The 23,205-nt window shown below is 41.2% G+C and overlaps 1 protein-coding gene across 5 annotated transcripts in view; it reads left to right on the top strand.

The window, feature by feature from the left end:
• The first annotated feature begins 4,315 nt into the window (after positions 1–4,315).
• The window catches only part of ACAP2 (ArfGAP with coiled-coil, ankyrin repeat and PH domains 2), a 175,459-nt gene continuing 156,569 nt past the window's right edge, over positions 4,316–23,205 (top strand). For 2 of the 5 annotated variants that reach the window (XM_063622162.1, XM_063622161.1), the window contains exon 1: positions 4,343–4,689. In XM_063622162.1, coding sequence (XP_063478232.1) covers positions 4,637–4,689 — 53 coding nt within the window. In that variant the 5' untranslated portion in view covers positions 4,343–4,636. Of the gene's footprint in view, positions 4,690–23,205 lie in introns of all 5 variants that reach the window. The other 3 variants (XM_063622164.1, XM_063622163.1, XM_063622165.1) reach the window with 3 other exon arrangements.

Here is a 23,205-nt window from a genome sequence, read left to right as displayed (position 1 = left end):
GAAAGAAAAATGAGTGAATGTTGATGTCACCTTAGTTGATGGTAGAAGTTGGGATGAAGGACCGTGAGTCAGGGGCCAAAGTCCTGTATGAATATGAGTGTTTACTAGCTGTGTTTTATGGGGCCGAGCCATCAACATCTTCTTACAGGGAAATTGCCTTGACTACTAGTCAGCCATCCTGCAGCCCCCATCCCTGCAGAAATGATTAGGTTGAGTGATTCCATCCCTCTCTTGGCTTGCCAGGGACCCACTACCTGTGTGGCCTGATATGAAAAGATGAGCTGGGCTAATGTAATTGTCTCCTGGGATCTGGAAGTTGGGAAACAGATTTAAGCAATTAATACCAGGAGCCTAAGTTGAAAGGCTGTATAAAGAATTGTCAGCCAGGCGCAGTGGCTCACGCCTGTAATGCCAGCACTTTGGGAGGCCGAGGTGGGCGGATCACTTGAGGTCAGGAGTTCAAGACTAGCCTGGCCAACATGGTGAAACCCCGTCTCTACTAAAAACACAAAAATTAACCGGGCATAGTGGCATGAGCTTGTAATCCCAGCTACTCAGGAGGCGGAGACAGGAGAATCTCTTGAACCCAGGAGGCGGAGGTTGCAGTGAGCCGAGATTGTGCCATTGCACTCCAGCCTGGGCAACAAGAGCGAAATTCCATCTTAGGAAAAGGAAAAAAAAAAAAAAAAAAAAAAAAGGAATTGTCAAGAAATATCTAGCAGAAGTTGCAGAGTGGCCCTGAAACTTATTTTAATAACCTGCGCAATGTTTTGTAATATTTTGAAAGGGTTGTCAATATTTGAAAACAGGGAGATTTCACATGAAAATCTGGCTGTTTGGCTTCTCTCATTAAATCTGAGGTCTGGTATGGCAGGAACTGACTGGAGCTGAGAAGGATACAGGGCACGTGCTTTCTGTTTGTCATAGTCTCCACCATCCCGTGCTGCTCACAGCTGGAAAGTTTCACTGTTTTATATTACCTGCTGGGGCGCCTCTAGAGGAATCAGTAGCAATGATAGATTGTATGCAAACCAGGTTCACAGGGGAACAGAACCTAGAGGAAAGCAGAAAGGAAAGTTGATGGGGTTGGCAAGTAGGAAAGAGAGAGGATGCAGATGACAAGAGAAAATCAGTCCTAAGAGTTGCCTGAGTTTCTGCCCTTGTCAGTTCCGGTAGTGCCCACAGTCACCCTCATTGTAATTTCCTTTTCTTGAGATAATTTGCAATGCAATTAGCCAGGCTAAGGCAGGGAGTTACTAGAAATCGTTGGATAACAGCAACGAGGACAGTAAGACAGTGTAAGGCTCTTGCTGACTATGTATCCTGACCAAGGAGTACCAGGGAGGAAACATTGAACAACCTCTGCTCAAGAGGATGTACGGTCAACAGTGTTCTCAGAGGAAATCAGCAGCATTCTATGAAGAACTATGGGTGTCCAGGGTTCCAGAGGGTTTGTAGAGAGGGACTGAGAAGTCTGGGGAGAAGAAATCTGGAAGACATTGAAGGTTTGATACTTTATATTCTTTTAGAGTGCAGACTGGGCCTAGTAAGGAATTTTACTGTGTGTTGAATAGAGAGGTTTGTATTTCAGCCAAGAAAGCTTCCCGAGGGGGTGGCATAAGAGCAGTGTTTTAAAGAGAAGATGAAAGGGAGATTGCTACACGGGCAGACAGAGTTACAACTGCAAAGGCAGAATTCTTAAGGGGAGGGAGGACAGTTAGTAGTTAGGATCTGGCATCATGCAGCCTGTGTTTGGCCTGAGTCACCTGGCAATTTATTTTCATATCTTGGGAACTTGGTTTCCATTATTATATAAAAATACAAAAATTAGCCAGGTGTGGTGGTGCATGCTTGTAATCCCAACTACTCGGGAGGCTGAGACAGGAGAATCACTTGAACCTGGGAGGCAGAGGTTGCAGTGAGCCAAGATTGTGCCACTACACTCCAGCCTGGGCGGTAGAGCAAAACTTCGTCTCAAAAAAAAAAAAAAAAAGATGAGGATAATAATATTGTATTTCTTTTATTCTAAGACCCACTGCTCCCACCCCATCCCACTTTAATGTTTCTTTATTTAGGACCTATCTTACAATTGACACCCCAAAATGCTTGCTTTATCACAGGGCAAGGAAGAAAAATTGTGACAGTGTTATCACTAACTGGGTATATGCAAATTTAGCCATCCACAGAAAGATGTTCACTTGATAATTAGCTTAGTTATTTGCCTTTGTGGTGCCATGCAGTTGAATATTAATTTGAACCCCAAAGTGTCACTTTAGGTATCTTCTAAAAGGCTACACTGTGATGAAGTATTAAAATAATAAGTTATTTTAATAAGTTATTAAAATAATAAGTCACTCATCAGGAACGCAACCAAATATAGTAGAGATTGCCAACTTTCTTGGTAAATTTGACATTGAAGTTATGATGTTAGGGAAGGTTGGCCTGACCACTAATGTGCTGGAGGACCCTGAACATTTAACAGTCAATAGTCTGTTTTTAGCTATCAAGAAAAGCTGTGTAGATTCCAGGAATACACAATTAAAAAAGAAATCAAGTTTATAAGCAAAGAATAAATGTATATAATGCTTCTATATTCTCTGAAATGCCTCAAAATTATACTGTTAATTTTTCTTTTTCCTTTTTTTTTTGATACAGTGTTTTGCTCCGTCTACCCAGGCTGGAGTGCAGTGGCACAATCATGGCTCACTGCAGTCTTGACTTCCTAGGCTTAAGTGACCCTCCCACCTCAGCCTCATGAGTAACTGGGACTATAGGCATGTGCCTGGCTAATTTTTTGTAGAGTTGTAGAGACAGGATTTCACCATGTTGCCCAGGCTGGTCTGGAACTCCTGGAGCAAGGGATCTGCTCACTTCGGCCTCCCAAAGTGCTGGGATTACAGGTGTGAGCCACCATGCCCTGCCTATACTGTTAATTTCTAAAGATGCTAAAGAGATCAAGATATCTCTTGATGGGTTATGAAAAACAGTATGTCATCATGCTATATTTAGCCAGACGGTCAGAAAGTTATATTAAGACTTTAGAAGGCTGGGTGTGTGGCTCACACCTGTAATCTCAGCATTTTGGGAGGCTGAGACAGGAGGATCACTTGAGGCCACGAGTTTGAGACCAGCCTGGGGAACGGAACGAAATTGTTCGATTGTTTTTGAGACAAACAAAAGTTCAGACAGTGAAAGTGAGAGAACTTAGACTTAAGCCCTTTGATTATAGTACTGAAGAGGCAAATGGTACAATTAAAATAGCCAACACTTGCTGAATGATTGATATGTGGCACTGTGTTAACCGGACAACTTTATCAGATCTGTGGTGTTATGTTCATTTTAAAGTGAGAAAGCTGGGACCTAAATCCAGGAAGTTTGCCTCCAGATTCTCACTCAGAGCCACTATGCTGTTAGAATACCCTACGTATTCATTTTTATAGATACACCCATGTTTTTTAGGTTGGCTTAAAAATTACTCCTTACATATAAGACATCTTTGTACTTTTTACAATCAATGGCATCTTAAAATCAAGGAGTATGGTAAATACCTGCCATGAGGATCAGATGATAAGTATCTTAAAGTGCTTCTAGAAAAAGTGTGGGTTAGAGGGGCAGGTGTTGCCAGGTGAGTACGATGAGCCTGGTCTTCAGAACCCCACCGTCGCAGAACAGTGAAAACCTCCAGGAGCAAAGTGTCAGTGAGGGGGAGTGCTTTCTGCAGTTTTAAGAGGAGTTCCTGCACACGAAGCACCCTGCCTCCCATACCTGCCTAAATCTTTCTATGTCCAACCCAAACGGCAGCTCCTTCAGGAAGTGGTCTCTGGCTATGAGAAGATGTACATGGGAGCAATTTCCAGATTATGAAGCTATGGAACCAATACATGAAAGATGGATTCTATCACTAAAGTTATCCTCGCTCCTCTCCTGGCCTCAGTTTCTCTAAACTGAAAGGAATAGGTGGCTTAGCCTATCTCTTCCTTTTATAATTTCTGCCTCTCACCTCTTCAGATTTCTGCCAATCTGCTTTGAAAAGCAGATTTCCTAACTCAGACCTGCAGGAGGCTGCTCCTCCGGGCTGGCAGCTCAGCAGGGCGGGGCTCGGGGAGCAGGAGAAGAGGCGGGGGCTCGGAGGGAAGCGCGGCCGCAGCCACGTGACTTCCTTCCCAAGGAGCCTCAGCTGCCGGCCTCCCAGCAACCGCTGCGTCCCGCCTAGCGACGCCCGCGCATCCCGGTTGGCCCTCGGGGGCGGTTGTGGCAAGGAGGTGCCCACGGTCGCGCTGCTCATTGGCTTGGGATGCCGTCGCTCAGATCCGTTGCCCGGGTGCCCGCAGGCGGTGCTGCCGGATGCCCCGCCCCTTGGCCACCGGGTTCGTGGCTGGCTGGCCGCGGCTGTCACTCCGCGGCCGTTTCCCTGCGGCCAGCGCTCTACTTGGGGCGGGAGGAAGAGGGGCCGGACTGGGGCCTGACTAGTCGTCGCCGTCTTCGCGGCTGCTATGACCAGCGGGCGAGGCGCCCTTCGCAGCTCCGCGCAACGCTAGTCGCGGCCGTGCGCCAGCCGTAGCCATCTGCGTCCCCAGCGCGGCCGCTCCCGCGGCCCCCTCGGCTCTGCCAGCGCCGCCTGCGAGGCGGAGGCAGGATGAAGATGACGGTGGATTTCGAGGAGTGTCTGAAGGACTCGCCCCGCTTCAGGTAACCGGCACGGCCGCCCGGCGTCACCGCGGAGGTGCCTTCCCGGCGCTGGGGGCGTGAAAGCCGGGCCCGCGCACCCGGAGGAGGCCCCGCCGTCCGCGCCTTCCGACGGGGCGAGCGGCCGATGCGGTCGCTTCCCACCCTGCGAGGGCACTGCAGTCCCCACCGAGCCCTCCTGAGGGGCTACGAAGTGGCGGGGACCGGGACGTCGCCTCATTTCTTTCCTTGCCCTCTGCCGGGGCGGAGCGCCCCGAAGGCCGGCGCACCCTCTCCCGCTGGGGGAAATGGGGTGCAGTCGCGCTCCCGAAGTCTCGTCCCCTTCGCGGGCGCTCGCTCTCGCCCCCTTCCTCCTCTGGCTGCTCTTCCTTCCCCCTTCCTTCCGCCCCTTCTTGGTTTCCACCCCCTCCCCACCCCCTCTTTGAGGGAGCTTTCAGGGCATCTTCTTGCAGTTCACTTAGTTCCTCTTTGCGCTTTTCTGCCCCCCTTCCCCGGGGAGGAGGGAGTAGGGGGCGAACTGGGACGCTGACTTCTGCCTCCCGGTGCCCCCGGCCAGAGCGACTCTCCTGAGGGCTCTCGCGGTGGATGCGTGCGGGAATCGCAGGGGGGAAGCGCTGTGATCAGGCGCATTCCACGGACCCTAGTTGGTGACTACCTGCATTTCTTTCCACTTAAGCTCGTTGAAGGGGGCACAGCTGTCGAGAGGTACCGGGCTGAGGGCGGAGGACTAGCAGAAAAGTGCATTTCTGTTTTGAGAACGGAAGTAGGAGGGCCGTGAAGATTGCCTGTGTGTTCCTCTTCCAGCAGCCTCTGCCCAGGAGGGCCCGGATCACAGTCGGATGCTCCCAGTGGATCTGTCACAGAGCTGACATGGGGGCACTCCGATTCACATGGGCTGCCCTTCTTTCAATGTGAGAGGCGGTCGTCCTGAGGCCGTCCAGGACACAGATTCTTTCTGTTTTGAGTGTGGTAGGAAAGTCTTGAGTTGTTTTGGACAATGGAGTTTTTCTAGGTTGCGTTTTACAGTGTATTTATTTACAGGGCTGGTCATAGTCCTTACAAATATAAGGCCTTAACTTTTCCGTTAGATAGTGACATTTCTTGAAGCTTCCGCTGAGCGTTGGCGTGTGTGTGCCCACTAATGTCTGGGCCAAGCCTGGATTGTAAATTGCATCCTCTGCCTGGGAACTAACTGTTCTCATCCTTCACACTGTTAATTGGATTTCTCATTCTCCTTTCAGTGAAAAAGAAACGAATTGTAAAACTAAGGAACTGCTACTTAGAGAAAATTTAAGAATGCTTTTTGCCTTTGCCCTTTGATGATTTTTGGGTATTAATTTTATTGGACCCTAGGGCTATTATTTAAAAAACCCACTTCCTTTGATAGCTGTTGTTGCGATTCGTTTTTGAAACTTTTATGTTCTGCATTATTGAAGGACTCAAGAGACACAAATAGATTGCCTGGGACAGGCGTGCAGGTTGGTTTCCAGGACAGCGTGGCAAGTGGAGTAATTTTTAAAGTGCATCTGAGAAAGTTCAGCTTTTTGTGAAATTTTGTTACTATGACTCAGCTATTTATTTTTAAGTGAAATAATCACAGCATTTTTCTCTTAGAAGATGTAGCTTTGAGCTCCCTTTGTTTCACATTAATTTTTTTTAAGTTGAGAGAAGTGATTTGGAAATACGTCTAGCTACTGGGGTTGGTCACAAACCATGTGATGTCTTTGTTTTTGAAATAAAGGAATCATTGAATATAAAATGAGAGTGCAAGATACTGATTAAGTTGTAGGGAATATTATAGTGAACTTTTGTTAAACTTGATTGTAACATAAATTCTATGTTAATTAAAATATTAGAGGTTTTCAAGAGTTGTTTCCCATATTCCAATTATTGTTAGCTGCAAATTGGGAAGAGATGCCAAAATTTCAATAACTTCAACATCTTATATACATTTTGGGGACAAATTGGATTTGCAATAGAAGGAAGACTGCCAAGAAATAGAAGTTTCATTATTCATATTCTTAATTTTTTATGGTTTTTCCATAATCCAATTACTATGAGGATTTGTATAGCATTTGAAAAGAATATTTCAGAAGTCTTCACATGTTGTATGTATAAGAAGAGCTTTACTTTTGAGAGTATTGTGTATGTTGAGTGATAGTGAAACTTGTATCAAAATAAACTTGTGAGGCCTGGGCTTGTTTTTTGATAGTAAGGCAGCTGCACTTGTGTCCTCATCTATTGGGCTGTCTTTAAACTAATACCTATCTTTATTCATAAATGAATCTTGTGGCATTTAAGTCTAGTGTGTGCACGTAACTGTCTTGGTGCTGTAGAATTAATGCAAAAGGCACATCTTGCTGATGAAAATTTCACCACTGTTCAAGCTTTAAACATTCATTTTCCTGTTAAATCAATGAGGAGAATACAAGGGGACTGGTTGAAATAGGGAGAAGGATGTTGCAGTTGCAACATTGTCTTTTGTAATTTGAATAGTCAATGGTTACTTTTACATCCCAGTGAACTTTTTTTTTTGTTTTGGATTGGAGGGCACATTTCGTTGTATAATTTTGGGTTCCCTTTTTGGTTTTTTAAATACCAGTTTAAAATCAGCTTAAAGGTCAAAATCTTGTTCATCTAAAATCTAAAAACCTTGTTCATCTAAAAATCTACAGGAATGTAAAGTGCCTAAGTATACTCTTTTTTGAGTGGAAATTTTGCATTTTGGCCAAAATATGTTGAAGTTTGAATTTATTTGGGCCCTTAGTTGTATGTAGTTGCATGTAGTAGGTCTTTAAAATTTTACAAAACCTCTGTAAAAATACTGCTTTTCTTTTATTTAAACATACTCTTGGGCTGAACACTGTGGCTCACGTCTGTAATCCCAGCACTTTGGGAGGTGGAGGCCGGCTGATCACTTAAGGTCAGGAGTTTGACACCAGTCTGGCCAACATGGTAAAACCCCATCTCTACCAAAAATAGAAAAATTAGCCGGGTGTGGTAGTGTGCACCTGCAATCCCAGCTACTTGGGAGACTGAGGCATGAGAACCGCTTGAACCCGGGAGGTAGAGGCTGTAGTGAGCTGAGGTTGTGCCACTGCACTCCAGCCTGGGCAACAGAGTGAGACTGTCTCAAAAAACAAAAAACCCAAAATGTATTCTGTTTTACTTAGGAAGTGAATATCTATTTGAAATAAAAAGGAGAATAAATAAATTGAATAAATAAACATCTTTCTGAATTATGAAAGATTTTTGTCCTGAGCAGTGTTCAAATATAAAAATATTGTGGCCAGGTGCAGTGGTTCATGCCTGTAATCCCAGCAGTTTGGGAGGCTGAGACAAGAGGATTGCTTGAGGCCAGGAGTTTGAGACCAGCCTGGGCAACAAAGTGAGACACTGTCTCTACAAAAATAAAAAAATTAGTTGGGCATGGTGGTGTGCACCTGTGATTCCAGCTACATGGGAAGCTGAGGCAGGAGGATAGTTGAGGCAGGAGGTCAAGGCTGCAGTGAGTTATGTTCACACCTCTGCACTCCAGCCTGGGCGACAGAGCTAGACTTTCTCTCTCTCTTTAAAAAAAAAAAAAAATTGGCCTTAGCCTTAGTATGCTTTAGTTTTTATCTGATAATTTATTTTTGTCCTTTAACAATGTCTATCATATACCACCCTGAAGGTTTTTCATTTCTAGATTCTACTTCAGATATGATTCTTTTTTTTTTTTTTTTTTTTTTTTTGCTTTTTTGTTTTGAGACACAGTTCTGCTCTTGTTGCCCAAGCTGGAGTGCAATGGCGCGATCTCGGCTCACTGCACCCTCCGGCTCCTGGGTTCAAGCGATTCTCCTGCCTCTGCCTCCCGAGTAACTGGGATTATAGGCGCGCGCCTCCATGCCTGGCTAATTTTTTTGTATTTTTAGTAGAAATGGAGTTTCACCATGTTAGCCAGGCTGGTCTCAAACTCCTGACCTCAGGTGATCCGCCCGCCTCAGCCTCCCAAAGTGCTGGGATTACAGGCATAAGCCACCATGCCCGGCTAGATATGATTCTTGTTCAGTAACTCAGAATAACTTTTTTTTAAAAAGGGTGTTTGTGGGTGAATTTTGTTTGAGAGACAGTCTTACTTGTTATCCAGGCTGATCTCCAACTCCTGGACTCAGGTGATTCCCCTGCCTCAGCCTCCTGAGTAGCTGGGATTACAGGTATGAGTCACCATGCCCAGCCAGGTGAAAGGTTTTAATGGGCGAAAGACATTGGAATAAAATGTGACTACTAAATCACCTCAGTTATTTGTTGCTATTAAGTCTGGATTGGTGCCAATCTTGTCTTCTTCCTTTGCCTTCCATCTTTATAATAAACTTTTAGCAACTGCCTGTTAATACAGTGGGTAAGGGCTAAGAGGAAATTTTTTTTTTTTTAATCTCAGAAGCAGTAGAATGGAATTATAAAGTAATTTTATTATGAACCAAAATACAGGAATCTTGACTGGGTGTGGTGGCTCACACCTGTAATCCTAGCACTTTGGGAGGCTGAGGTGGGCGGATCACTTGAGGTCAGGAGTTCGAAACTAGCCTGGCCAGCATGGTGAAACACCATCTCTACTAAAAATACAGAAAAATTAGGTGGGTGTGGTGGTGGGCACCTGTAATCCCAGCTACTTGGGAGGCTGAGGCAGGAGAATTGCTTGAACCTGGGAGGCAGAGGTTGCAGTGAGCTGAGATCGTGCCACTGCACTCCAGCCTGGGGGACAGAGTGAGACTCCATCTCAAACAAACAAACAAACAAACAAAAATCTTGTAGGTGGGGCGCAATGGCTTACATTTGTAATCCCAGCACTTTGGGAGGCCGAGGTGGAAGGATTGCTTGAGACCAGCCTGGGCAACAAAGAGACCTTGTCTCTAATTTTAATTAGAAAAAAAAAAAAAAGCTAGTAAAGTAGGACTTATCCTCATTTTAAAAATGTGGTTTTTTTTTTTCTTTTTTTTTTTTTTTTTGGAGACAGAGTCTCACACTGTCGCCCAGGCTGGAGTGCAGTGGTGCAATCTCCACTCACTGCAACCTCCACCTCCCTGGTTCAGGTGATTCTCCTGCCTCAGCCTCCCGAGTAGCTGGGAGTACTTTAAAATTTCAATACTGCCACCACACCCAGCTAATTTTTTGTATTTTTAGTGGAGATGGGGTTTCACCATGTTATCCAGGCTGGTCTTGACCTCCTGACCTTGTGATCCACCCACCTTGGCCTCCCAAACTTCTGGGATTACAGGCGTGAGCCACCTCGAGCAGACTCAAAAATGTTTTAAAAAATCTGCAGCTGAACATTTTGATAGATTAATTGACTTTTTTAACATAGTTACTTCTTTTGCTAGTAATTGACTTTCTTGATGGTGAACTTTCACATGGTGGACCTGGAAGGGAATTCACTCATTTACTCTGTATGTTAAGCCAAAGGCTTTAATTTCATTTGTTAGGCTGGGTACGGTAGCTTATGCTATAATCTCAACAGTTTGGGAGGCTGAGGAGGGAGGATCACTTGAGGCCAGGAGTTTGAAATCAACCTAGGCAATAGAGTGAGACGCTGTCTTTACAAAAAAAAAAAAAAAAAAAAAAAAAATTAGCCAAATGTGGTGGCTCATGCCTGTAGTCCCAGCTACTCAGGAGGCTGAGGCAGGAGGATTGTGATGCCCTGGAGTTTGAGGTTACAGTGAGCTATGATCATGCCACTGTACTCCACCCTGAAAAACAGAGCAAGACCCTGTCTCTTTAAAAAAAAATTATTTAAAAATTGTGTCAGTTAAATTTGCGTTGTTTATGGTATCTTTTATCATATAGAAATTTAAAAGCTGGCTTTTGTTTATTGCCTAGAAAAGTTTCCCTACCCCATTATATTTTTCTGTCATTTTATAGTGATTTTAAGTTTCATGTAATGCAGCTAGGTCTTAGTTTTGATTGTAGAAGATAATCTAATTTTATTTTCTTCCTGATGAAAACCCCTTGTTCTAACACCTTTAAAAAAATTCATTCTTCATTGATTTAAAATGAATCGCACACCCCTTTTGTGATGTGTGGGAGAACAAATTTCCTCTTGTTATATGTTTTACATATTTAGTCTTTACGGTACTTTTTTCTTCAATTTCAGAAGAGGGTATGACTTTCTATGTATTTTGGCCTCATTTATTTAAAACGTTTGGCCTTATTAAAATTTCAGGGATGATTCAACTATATGGTATTTAGGAAGAGACATACTTTAGATTTAAGGACATAAATAGGTTGAAAGTAAAAGACAAACCATGCAAACAGTACCCAAAAGAGAGGTGGAGTGGCTGTGCTAATATCAAATAAAATAGACTTTAAGACAAAAATTACTACAGACAAGTATAATAAGAGGGCTGGGCATGGTGGCTCACTCCTGTAATTCCAGCACTTTGGGAGGCTGAGGTGGGCAGATCGCTTGATCTCAGGAGTTCGAAACCAGCCTGGGTAACATGATGACACCCTATCTCTACCCACAATACAAAAAAACGTTGGCTGGGCATGGTGGCACATGTCTGTGGTCCCAGCTACTCAGGAGGCTGAGGCGGGAGGATCACTTGAGCCTGGGAGAGGTGGAGATTGCAGTGAGCTGAGATTGTGCCACTGCACTCCAGCCTGGGTGACAGTGAGACTTTTTGTCTCAAAAAAAAAAAAAAAATATATATATATATATATATAATGTATATATATATAATATGTATGTATGTATATAAATAAATATGTATATATATAAATATATATGTATATATGTGTGTGTATAAAAATAAAGGGGTCAATCCATAAGAAAGACATAATGACTATAAATATATATTCACTTAGCTGAGCTCCAAAATACATGAAACAAAAACCGACAGCATTGCAGGCAGAAATAGACAATTCAGCAATCATAGCTTGAGATATAAATACTTCCAATAATGGGTGGAACAACTAGGCAGATGATTAATAAGGAAATAGAAGATGTGAACAGCGCTATAAACCAAGAAGGCTTACTAGTTATCTATAGAACACTTCATACAGCAGCAGCAGAATTCACATTCTTCTTGAGTTATCTATAGAACACTTCATACAGCAGCAGCAGAATTCACATTCTTCTCGAGTTTACATGAAGTATCCTCCAGCATAGACTATGATGTTAGGCCATTAAACAAGCCTCAATAAATTTTAAAGTACTGAAATCATACAAAATATTTTCTGACCACAAGGGGATAAAATTTGAAATCAATAACAAGGAGATCTGAAAAATTCACAAATATGTAGAAATTAGCAGTACACGTCTAAGTAAACAGTGGATCAAAGAAGTCACAAGCAAAATGAAGAAATACTTTCAGATGAATGAAAACAAAAATAGAACATGCCAAACTTATGGGATGCTGCTAACGCACTGCTTAGAGAGAAATTTATACCTGCAAACACTAATATTAAAAAAAAAAGAGGTCGAGCGCGGTGGCTCATGCCTGTAATCGCAGCACTTTGGGAGGCCGAGGTGGGTGGATCACGAGGTCAGGAGATCGAGACCAGCCTGACCAACATGGTGAAACCCCGTCTCTACTAAAAATACAAAAATTAGCTGGGCATAGTGGCACACACCTGTAATCCCAGCTACTCGGGAGGCTGAGGCAGGAGAATCACTTGAACCCGGGAGGCAGAGGTTGCAGTGAGTCAAGAGTACGCCACTGCACTTCAGCCTGGGCAACAGAGTGAGACTCCGTCTAAAAAAAAAAGAGATCTTAAAATAGTAACCTAATCTTCACCCCAACAAACTAGAAAAAGAAGAGTAAGCAAATCTCAAAGCAGCGAAAGGGAAGAAAGTAAAAAAGGTAGAGCAGAAATAAGAGAAAATAGAGAAGAGAACAATCGAGAAAAATAATTGAAACCAAAAGTTGGTTCTTTGAAAAGCCAAACAAAATGGACAAATCTTTAGTTAGAGTGACCAAGAAAAAGGGCAATGACTCAGATTACTACATTCAAGAGTGAAAAAGAGGGCACATCACTACCAATTTACAGAAATAAAAAGGATTATGAGGAAATACTACAGATAATTGTATGACATTAACTTAGAAGAAATGAATATATTTCAAGAAAGACACAAACTACTGAAACCGACTCAAGAAGAAATAGAAAATCTGAACAGACCTGTAAAAAATAGAGATTGAATGGATATTCAAAAAGTTTCCCAAAAAGAAAACCGTAGGCCAAGATGACTTCACTGGTGAATTCTACCAAGTGTTTAAAGATGAATTACTGACATTCATTCACACTCCTTTAAGAAATAGAAGACATCACTTTCCAAAGCATCCACATTCCTAATCATTAGTCCATTGTTACCCTGCTACCAAAGCCAGGTGATGTATCACAAAAAAACCCTACAGACCAGCTGCGCACAGTGGCTTATGCCTATATTCCCCACTTTGGGAGGCTGAGGCAGGAGGATTGCCTGAGCCCAGGGATTCAGTCTGGGCAACATAGGGAGATCCTGTCTCTACCAAACCAAACAAAACAAAAAAAATTAGCTAAGTGTGATAGCATGTGCCTGTGGTTCCAGCTACTTGAGAGGCTGAGATGGGAGGATTGCTTGAGCCCAGAATGTTGAGGCTACAGTGAGCTGTATTTGCGCCACCACACTCCAGCCTGGGTGACAGAGCAAGATCCTGTCTCAAAAAAGAAAAAGCAAAACCAGGCCAAGTGTGGCGGCTCATGCCTGTAATCCTAGCACTTTGGGAGGCCACAGTGGGAGGGTTGCTTGCGTCCAGGAGTTCGAGATCAGTCTGGGCAACATAGTGAGATCTTGTCTCTATAAAAAAATTAAAAATTAGTTGTGTGTAGTGGTACATGCCTATAGTCCCAGCTCCTCAAGAGGCTGAGAGGCTGAGGCAGGAGGACCACTTGAGCCTGGGTAGTTGAGGCTTTGGTGAGCTGTGATCATGCCACTGCACTCAGCCTGTGTGACACAGTGAGACCTAGTCTCAAAAATGAAACAAACCCACCGAAAACAAAGCAGACAAACCCTACAGACCAGTATTCCTTATGAAGGCAGATACAAAAATCTTTGACGAAAGTACTAGCAAACTGAATATAGCACCGTATAAAAACGATTGTACACCATGACCAAGTCATATTTATCCCAGGAATGCAAAGTTGATTTAATATACAAAAATCAATCAATGCAGTATAGTATAATAATAGGGCAAAGTATTAAAACAACACAATCATCTCAATAGATGCAGAAAAAGCATTTGACAAAATCTAACACTCTCATGATAAAACTATTCAAAAAACTAAAAATAGAAAATTTCCTAGCTTGATCCTAATTTGATAACGGCCATCTTTAAAACACCCTCAGCTAACATATTTAGTGGTGAAGGACTAAAAAGCTTTCCCCTAACATAAGGAGCAAGAAGCCTGTCACGACTTCTGTTCAACACTGTAGCAGAGGATAGAGCCGGAGCACTTAGGCTGGAAAGAGAAGTTAAAGACATCCATATAGGAAAAGAAATAGTAAAATTATATTTTTAGATAATATGTCTTGTACAATCAGCCTTTGTATCCATGGGTTCCACTTTTGTGAGTCAATCAATCATGGATTGAAAATATTTTGGGAAAAAAACAATAAAAAATAACTAACAAAGTACAAATAAATAGTATAATGACTATTTATACATAACATTTACATTGCATTAGGTATTAGAAATAATCTAGAGGTGATTTAAAGTATATAAGATGATGTATGAAGGTTATTTGCAAACACAGTGCCATTTTATATACAGACTTGAGCATCCATGGATTTTGGTATTAGTGGGTAGTGCATGGGGTGGGCAGGGGGAGTCCTGGAACCAATGTCCTATGGATACCAAGGGCTGAAGTTATATAGAAAATGCTAAGGAATCCACAAAAATCTGTTATAACTAGTAAGTTCAGCTATGATGTAGTATATAAAATCAATGTACAAAAACTCTATTTCTGTATACTAACAAAGAAAACCAATCTGTCTACAGCGGCATCAAAAAGAGGAAAGTACTTAGAAGACAGTACACTGAAAACACCATTGAAAGACATTAAAGACCTGAATAAATGGAAATGCATCCCATGTTCATGGATCAGAAGGCTGAATATTGTTAAGATGGCAGTACTCCCCAAATTGATCTACAAACTAAACGCAATCTCTATTAAAATTCCAACCGGTTTCTTTGAAGAAATTGTCAAGCTGATCCTAAAATTCATGTGGAAATATAAGTAGCCCAGAACAGCCAAAACAATCTTGAAGAACGAAGTTGGAGGATTCAGTTTCCAATTTCAAACGTTACTACAAAGTGATTGTAATGAAGACGGTGTAGTACTGGCATAAGGATAGACATGCAGATCAGTGAAATAGAATTGAGAGTCCAGAAACAAAGCCTTACATTTATGGTGAGCCAGTTTTAACAGAGGTACCCAGACAATTCAATGCGTGAAAGAACAGTCTTTTGAACAAATGGTGTAAAGACAACAATATCCACATGTAAAAGTATGAAGCTGGAGCCCTATCTTATGCCGTAGGCAAAAATTAACTCAAAATGGATCACAGGCCTGCATGGAAGACCTAAAACTATAAAGCTCTTAGGAGAAAACATAGAATTAAATCTTTGTGACCTTGAATTAGGTAGTAGTTTCTTAGATATGAAATTAGATATGAATTAGGCAATGGTTTCTTAGATATGAACTCTAAGGGAACCCAAGAAAAGATTGATAAAATGAATTACAGGGAACCCAAGAAAAGATTGATAAGTTGAATTTCATTAAAATTAAAAACTTTCCTGCTTCAAAGGACACAGTAAGAACATTAAAAGTCATTCACAAAATGGGAGGAAATATTTGCAAATTATACCTGTTAAGGGATTTGTATCTAGAGAATATAAAGCTCTGCAACTCAAAGGGCAAATAATCCAATTAAAGAATGGGCAAAGGATTTGAGTAAGTATTTCTTCAAAGGACATACCCAAATGGTCAATAAGCACATGAAAATATGCTCAACATCATTAACCAGCAATGCATATAAATACAAATAAAACCATGATGAGATACCACTTCATACCCACTAGGATGGCTGTACTGGAAAAGACAGATAATAACCAGCGTTGGGAAGAATGTGGAGCTGTTAGAACCCTCATGCACTGCCAGTGGGAATGTAAAATAGTGAGCCACTTTGGAAGACTTTGGGAGTTCCTCAGATAAGAAGTTAAACATAGAGGCCGGGCGCGGTGCCTCGTGCCTGTAATCCCAGCACTTTGGGAGGCTGAGGCAGGTGTATCATGAGGTCAGGAGATCGAGACCATCCTGGCAAATATAGTGAAACCCCATCTCTACTAAAAATACAAAAAAAAAAAAAAAAATTAGTCGGGCACGGTGGCATGTACCTGTATTCCCAGCTACTCGGGAGGCTGAGGCAGGAGAATGGCGTGAACCCGGGAGGTGCAGCTTGCAGTGAGCCGAGATCACGCCACTGCACTCCAGCCTGGGTGACAGAGCGAGACTCTGTCTTGGGGGGAAGAAAAAAAAGTTAAACATAGAGTTACCATATGAGTTCTAGCCAGCCATTCCACTTCTAGGTGTATACCCAAGAGAAATGAAGATATATACCCACAAAACTTTGTACAAAAATGTTCATAGGAGCATTATTCACAGCCAAAAAGTGAAACAACCTGTGTCTATACATGGATAAATAAGATATGGAATATCTATACAAATGGAATGAAGGTATTCAGCTGTCAAATGGAATGAAATACTGTTATATGCCATAATATGGATGAACCTTGGAAACATTTTACTAAATGAAATAAGCCAAACACAAAAGTCACATATTATATAATTTTATATGAAATGTCCAGAGTAGGCAAATTTGTAGAGCCAAAATAGATTAGTGATTTCTAGGGGTTGGAGGGTGAGGGAAATGCAATTAGTGATTGCTAATGGATATGGGGTTTCTTTTGGGAGTGATGAAGATTTTCTGGAGTTAGTAGTAATGGTTGTAGAACTCTAAATCTACTAAAACCCACTAAACTATATTTTTAAATGGTGAATTTGTGTTGTGAATTTTATCTCAATATAGCTGTTACTGAAAAAGGTTTGAAGCATAGAGCATTTTTAATCAAACGCATAGGTAGAATAGAAAATACATGTTGAGCCTCCGTATTTCTTTCACCTTGACTTAATAGTTATCAATGCATGGTGATCTTTAAACCCCAGCCTCTTGTTTCCCCATATGATTTTTTTTTTCAATTGAGACAGCGTCACACTCTGTCACCCAGGCTGGAGTGCAGTGGTGCAATCTCGGCTCACTGTAACCTCTGCCTCCCAGGTTCAAGTGATTCTCCTGCTTCAGCCTCCCGAGTAGCTGGGATTATAGGCATGCACCACTATGCCCAGCTAATTTTTGTATTTTTAGTACAGATGAGGTTTCGCCATGTTGGCCAGGATGGTCTCGAACTTCCGACCTCAAGTGATCTGCCTACCTCGGCCTCCCAAAGTGCTGGGATTACAGGCGTGAGCCACTGCTCCTGGCCTCCCCATATGATTTTTGAAGCAAATCTCAGAGAGTATAGAATTCCATCAGTATGTGTGTGTATGTCTCTGAAAATATATACACTTTAAAAAAATTATATAACTACACACCATTATCACATCAGAAAAAAGTAACAATAATTAATAGCATCAAACATCCATCAAATAAGCTTCATAGCTTATGTAGGATTTGTGTCCTTTATCATGTTAGAAGATTGTGTCTCTTGTTTATCAAGTAAATTCCCTCCCCGATAATCTGTAGATAAGAAATCCCGGTAGATCATCTTGGCAGAAACAAATCATTAGAGAACATTTGGCAGTCATCCATGGACCGTTATGGACCTGTCCTTTTCATACTTTTTCATCTTCCTTTCTAACCTGAATTTGTTGCTTTCCTGGCATTTTGCACTTAATTTTTTGATTATAGAAAATTTCAAATATATACGAATTAAACAGAATAATATTAATGACCCCTATTATCCAGTTTAAGCAAATACCAATGTTATGTCATTCTTGTTTCATTTATGTTTCTGTTATACTTACTCTCCCTTATGCCATAGGCAAAAGTTAACCCAAAATGGATCATAGATCTAAATGGAAGACCTAAAACTATAAAGCTCTTAGGAGAAAACATAAGATTAAATTTTTGTGACCTTGAATTAGGCAATGGTTTCTTAGATAATGAAACCTAAAGTAGAAGCACCCAAAGAAAAGAAATTAAAAAGTATTAATTCGTGTTCATAGTTTTTTTCTTGATAAAAACTTGCATACATTGAAATGCACAATTGTACACTGCTCGTCACCTACATCTCTGTCACGATACAGCCTATTTTCCGTCTTCCCAGAATGCTTCCCCCACCACCCAAAGACAACCACTGTTTTGCTTTTTTTAAACTTCAGATTAGTTTTGCCTATTGTTGAACATTATAAATAGATTCTTATGGTTTATATGTCAATTATTATTCTCAGCATTTTGGTACTTTTGCTTAGCATTTTGACTATGAGATTCATCCATGTTTTTCTGTGTGTCACTAGTTCATTTTTTTTTTTTTTTTTGAGATGGAGTCTTGCTCTTTCGCCCAGGCTGGAGTGCAGTGGTGTGATCTCGGCTCACTGCCTCCTGGGTTCAAGCTGTTCTCCTGCCTCAGCCTCCTGGATAACTGGAATTACAGGCACACACCACCACACCCGACTAATTTTTGTATTTTTAGCGGAGATGGGGTTTTATCATGTTGGCCGGGCTGGTCTCGAACTCCTGACCTCCAGTGATTGAGCCACCTCAGCCTCCCAAGATGCTGGGATTACAAGCATGAGCACCTGACCAATGTCACTAGTTCATTCTTACTGCTATGTAGTATTTCTTTGTGAATGTACCATAATGTATTCATTCTCCTGATGACGGATAGATTGCTTCCATTGTTTGACCATTGTGAATAAAGTTGTTACGAACATTCTTATACAACTTTTCTTATGGTAGGTTTTCATTTCTCTTAAGATAAATACCTAGGAGTTGAATTGCTGTGTCAAGGGGTAAACATGTGTTTATAAGAAACTGCAAAGCATTATTCCAAAGCAACTGTACTGTTTATAAATCTGCCAACAATATTTGAGGGTTCCTGTTGCTCCACATTCTTGCTAGCATTTGGTAATATCATTTTTTGATATTACCCATTGTGTGAGTGTATAATATATTCCTGTGTGTGTGTGTTTAATTGCAGTTATGTGTTACTTAATGACCAGAATATCTTCTGAGAAATGCATCATGATTTTGTCATGTAAACATCATAGGGTATATTTACACAACTTAGATGGTATAGCCTACTACACATCTAGGGTATATGATATCGCCTCTGGGTCCTAGGATACAAACCTGTACAGCTTGTTATTGTACTGAATACTGTAGGCAATTTTAACACAGTGGTGTTTATCTAAACATATCAACATAGAAAAGGTACAATAAAAATATGATATTATAATCCCATGGGACCACTGTTGTATATGTGGTCTGTTGATTGGAATATGACTATGTGTGTGTGTGTATATATATATGTATATATACACCTATATATATGACTGTATATATACATATATAATACACATATATACCTATATATGACTATATATACATATATAATTATGACTATATACGTATACATGTGTATATATATATATATGTATAGTCATATTCCAGTCAACAACAGATTGCGTCATATATTCTATTAAGTTGTTATGACATAATACTTCTTAGTCCTGTTTTGGACATGTTGATACCCTGCTTTTCTGGATTATTGATAATTTGATAACAATTTTATGTTACTTTTCTAGAGTTTAGACTAATTATCTTTTAGACATGTGTATATATATATATATATATATGCATCTCTATGTGTGTATATATACATACAGACACGAGCACATATAATGGAATGCATTGTTTTTTCTTTTTTTTGAGATGGGGTCTCACTCTGTCACCCAAGTTGGAGTGCAGTGGTGTTATCTTGTCTCACTGCAACCTCCACCTCCCAGGCTCAAGTGATCCTTCCACCTCAGCCTCCTGAGTATCAGGGAACAAAGGTGCACGCCACTATGTCTGGCTAACTTTTTGTATTTTTGGTAGAGATGAGGTTTTGCCATGTTGCCCATGCTGGTCTCGAACTCCTGAGCTCAGGCTATCCACCTGCCTCAGCCTCTCAAAGTGCTAGGATTACAGGAGTGAGCCACTGCGTCCGGCCTAGATATGTTTAGATACACAAATACCATTGTGTTACAATTGCCTACAGTATTCAGTAAAGTAATATACTGTACACGTTTGTATTCTAGGAACCATATAGGCTATACCTTGTACCCTAGGTGTGTAATAGGCTACACCATTGAGATGGCTTATAGTCTGTGATGCTTGCCCAGTGAAGAAATCATCTAACAGTGCACCTCCGAGAAGGTATTGCCTTTATTAAATGATGGATAACTGTAGCTTTTTATTGCTGTTACAGCAAATTACCCCACACTTAGTGGCCTAAAACGAAACAAAATGATTTTACAGTTCTGGAGATCACAGTTTTGATACAGATCTCACTGGGCTAAAATAAAAGGCCGGTTGGCAGGGCTGCATTCTTTTCTGGAAGGTCTAGGGAAGAATCTTTTATTTTAGTTTTTTATACCTTGCCTTCTCCAATTTCACAGGGCTGCCCATATTCCTTGGCTCATGGCCCCTTTCCATCTCCAAAGCCAGCAGTGGTTGTGATACTCCCTCTTCTAGCCTCCTCTTTTACTGATAAGGACCCTTGTGATAATGTTGGGCTGACGTTCCAGAATAATCTCCCAATCTCAAGGTCAGATGATAGCAACCTTAATTTCCCTTTGCCGTGTAACCTAACGTATTTGCAGGTTCTGAGGATTCGGATGTTGACGTCCTTTTGGGGGGTTGACGAGGAGGATTATTTTGTCTACCACAGTCCACCCCCTGGCTCCCCAAAATTCACCTCTATTCCACATGCAAAACATATTTGTCCCGGCCGGGCGCGGTGGCTCAAACCTGTAATCCCAGCACTTTGGGAGGCCGAGGCGGACGGATCACAAGGTCAGGAGATCGAGACCATCCTGGCTAACACGGTGAAACCCCATCTCTACTAAAAATACAAAAAATTAGCCGGGCGTGTTGGTGGGCGCCTGTAGTCCCAGCTACTCGGGAGGCTGAGGCAGGAGAATGGCGTGAACCCGGGAGGCGGAGCTTGCAGTGAGCTGAGATCGCGCCACTGCACTCCAGCCTGGGGGACAGAGCAAGACTCCGTCTCAAAAAAAAAAAACAAAAAAAAAAAAACATATTCGCCCCATCCCAATATCCTCAAAAGTCTCAACTCGACACTGATTTGTAATCTTGCCAAAGATCTAATCTGTGCTCATTAGTTTACATATGACCTTATAATCATAGTGCAAATTTTGGTGGCTTTGCTATTTTTAATTTAATAGTATATTATAAATTTTTAATATTGTTAGGAAGGTTTTTCTTTTTTCTTTTATGGACTACTCAGTTGCCGTAGTGAGAAAGGGGAAAAGAAAGGAAGGTTTTATGGCTAAAAAAAGACTGCATCATATATTCCGTTGTTATGACATAATACTGCTTAATCCTGTTTTAGATGTGTTGATACCCTGCTTCTCTAGATTATTGATAATTTGATAACACTCTTATGTTACTTGCTTTTCTGAAGAGTTTAGACGAATTATCTTTTAGAATGGCCCCTTTCTGAATTTTTCTGATTGTTTCCTTGGGACAGATACAGTTTAAACTTTTTTGGCACGAATACTCATTGGTGATGATGCATTGTGTCATCTCCACCTGGAAACCCATGATGTTTGCCTGTCTTCCTGTTGGGAAGGCAAGGTTTGACCACTGGGTAGGAAAGGGTGGATAGCAGGTGGTGGTGGTTGTGGAGAGAAGCTTGTAGATTAAAAGCTCAGGGAGAAAGAAGGTTGATTTTCAAGGAACAGAAGGAAGGCCGATAGGGTTGGAGCAGGGTGTGCAAGAGGAAGGTATGGTTAAGAATTAAGATCAGAGGTAGGCAAGGATGAGGTCATGTGAGGCATTATAATTCATCTGTAGTGATGAGTTTGGATGTTATTGTTAGTGCAATAGGAAGCAATTAGAAAGCTTTTAGCAGTGGTGGGAGATAAGGTTTATGTTTTAAAAATATTTTGACTACTGTTTGATAATGGACTGTATGGGGGAAGAGTGAATGCAAAGAGACCACGTAGGAAGCCATTGTAGGAAACTAGTTATCAGGCTGGGCCAGGTGAGAGACAACTTGGGAGATAGTTGAGAACATTTTTTGGTAGAATCAAGAAGAGTTGATGTTGAATTTTTTTATAGGGAATTAGAAGAATAAAAAAATAGCATTTTTGGCTTTAGCAACTGGGTGGATGGAGGTTCTGTTTATTGATAAAGAGGAAGACAAGGGAAGAATAGGTTTTTTTTTTGGAAAAAAAAATCAAGAGTTATAGTATTGACATGTTAAGTTTGAGATACCTAGTAGACACTGAGGTAGAGTTGTTAAGTAGGGCTGGCATTGCTGTGCAGCCTTGTGTAATTTACTTTAAAAACTGATGTGATCCCATCCTGTATTCACTTTTAGATGGTAAACTTTTTGGGACACAGACCACCATGTCTTTTTATTCCTTTGTTCTTGAGCACGATTTCTTGCACATAGTAAGATAGGCAACAGGCTTTTACTGCCAATGAGTACTTTCTTAAAATAGTTATACATTCTCCATTTTCACATACTGTAATTTTTATTTTAGGAATTTTTCTGTTGTGCAATTGATGAATTGCAAAACTATCGGTAATATATGACAGCTGCTAGGGCTTATTTAAATTTCCTTTTACAATGTAGTAATTAAGTCAGTCCAAAATCTTTAAGTCTTGATGGGTAGTTGTCATAATTCTTGAGAGACTCTGACTAGTCTAAGCTACCAGGGTATTTTTATATGAGGGCTCTAAGGAAATATTATATTTAATTTCACAAACATTTAGACAAACTTAACTATTCAGATGATACTTTTAGTTGTATAGCAAATTTAAAAAATGTGTTTGATATCCTGCTACCTTGATCAACTCTTAAAAACTGTTTTTTTTTTTTTTTTTCTTTTTTAGACAGAGTCTCACTCTATCACTCAGGCTGGAGTGCAGTGGCACAATCATGGCTTACTGCAGCCTTGACCTCTTGGCTCAAATGATCCTCTCACCACAGCCTCTTGAATAGCTGGGACTGCAGGTGTGTGTCACTGTGCCCAGATAATTTTTAAATTTTTTTTGTAGAGACGAAATCTCACTATGTTGCCCAGGCTGGTCTTGAACTCTTGGGCTGAAGCTATCCTCCCATCTTGGCCTCCCCAAGTGGGATTATAGGCGTGAACCACCGCACCTGGTCTTAAATTTTTTTAGTTGACTAAAAAGTAGTCAAAACTGTC

Source organism: Symphalangus syndactylus, chromosome 17 (assembly GCF_028878055.3).
Source record: "Symphalangus syndactylus isolate Jambi chromosome 17, NHGRI_mSymSyn1-v2.1_pri, whole genome shotgun sequence".
NCBI classification, from domain to species: Eukaryota; Metazoa; Chordata; class Mammalia; order Primates; family Hylobatidae; genus Symphalangus; species Symphalangus syndactylus.
This window is presented reverse-complemented; position numbering and strand designations above follow the sequence as displayed.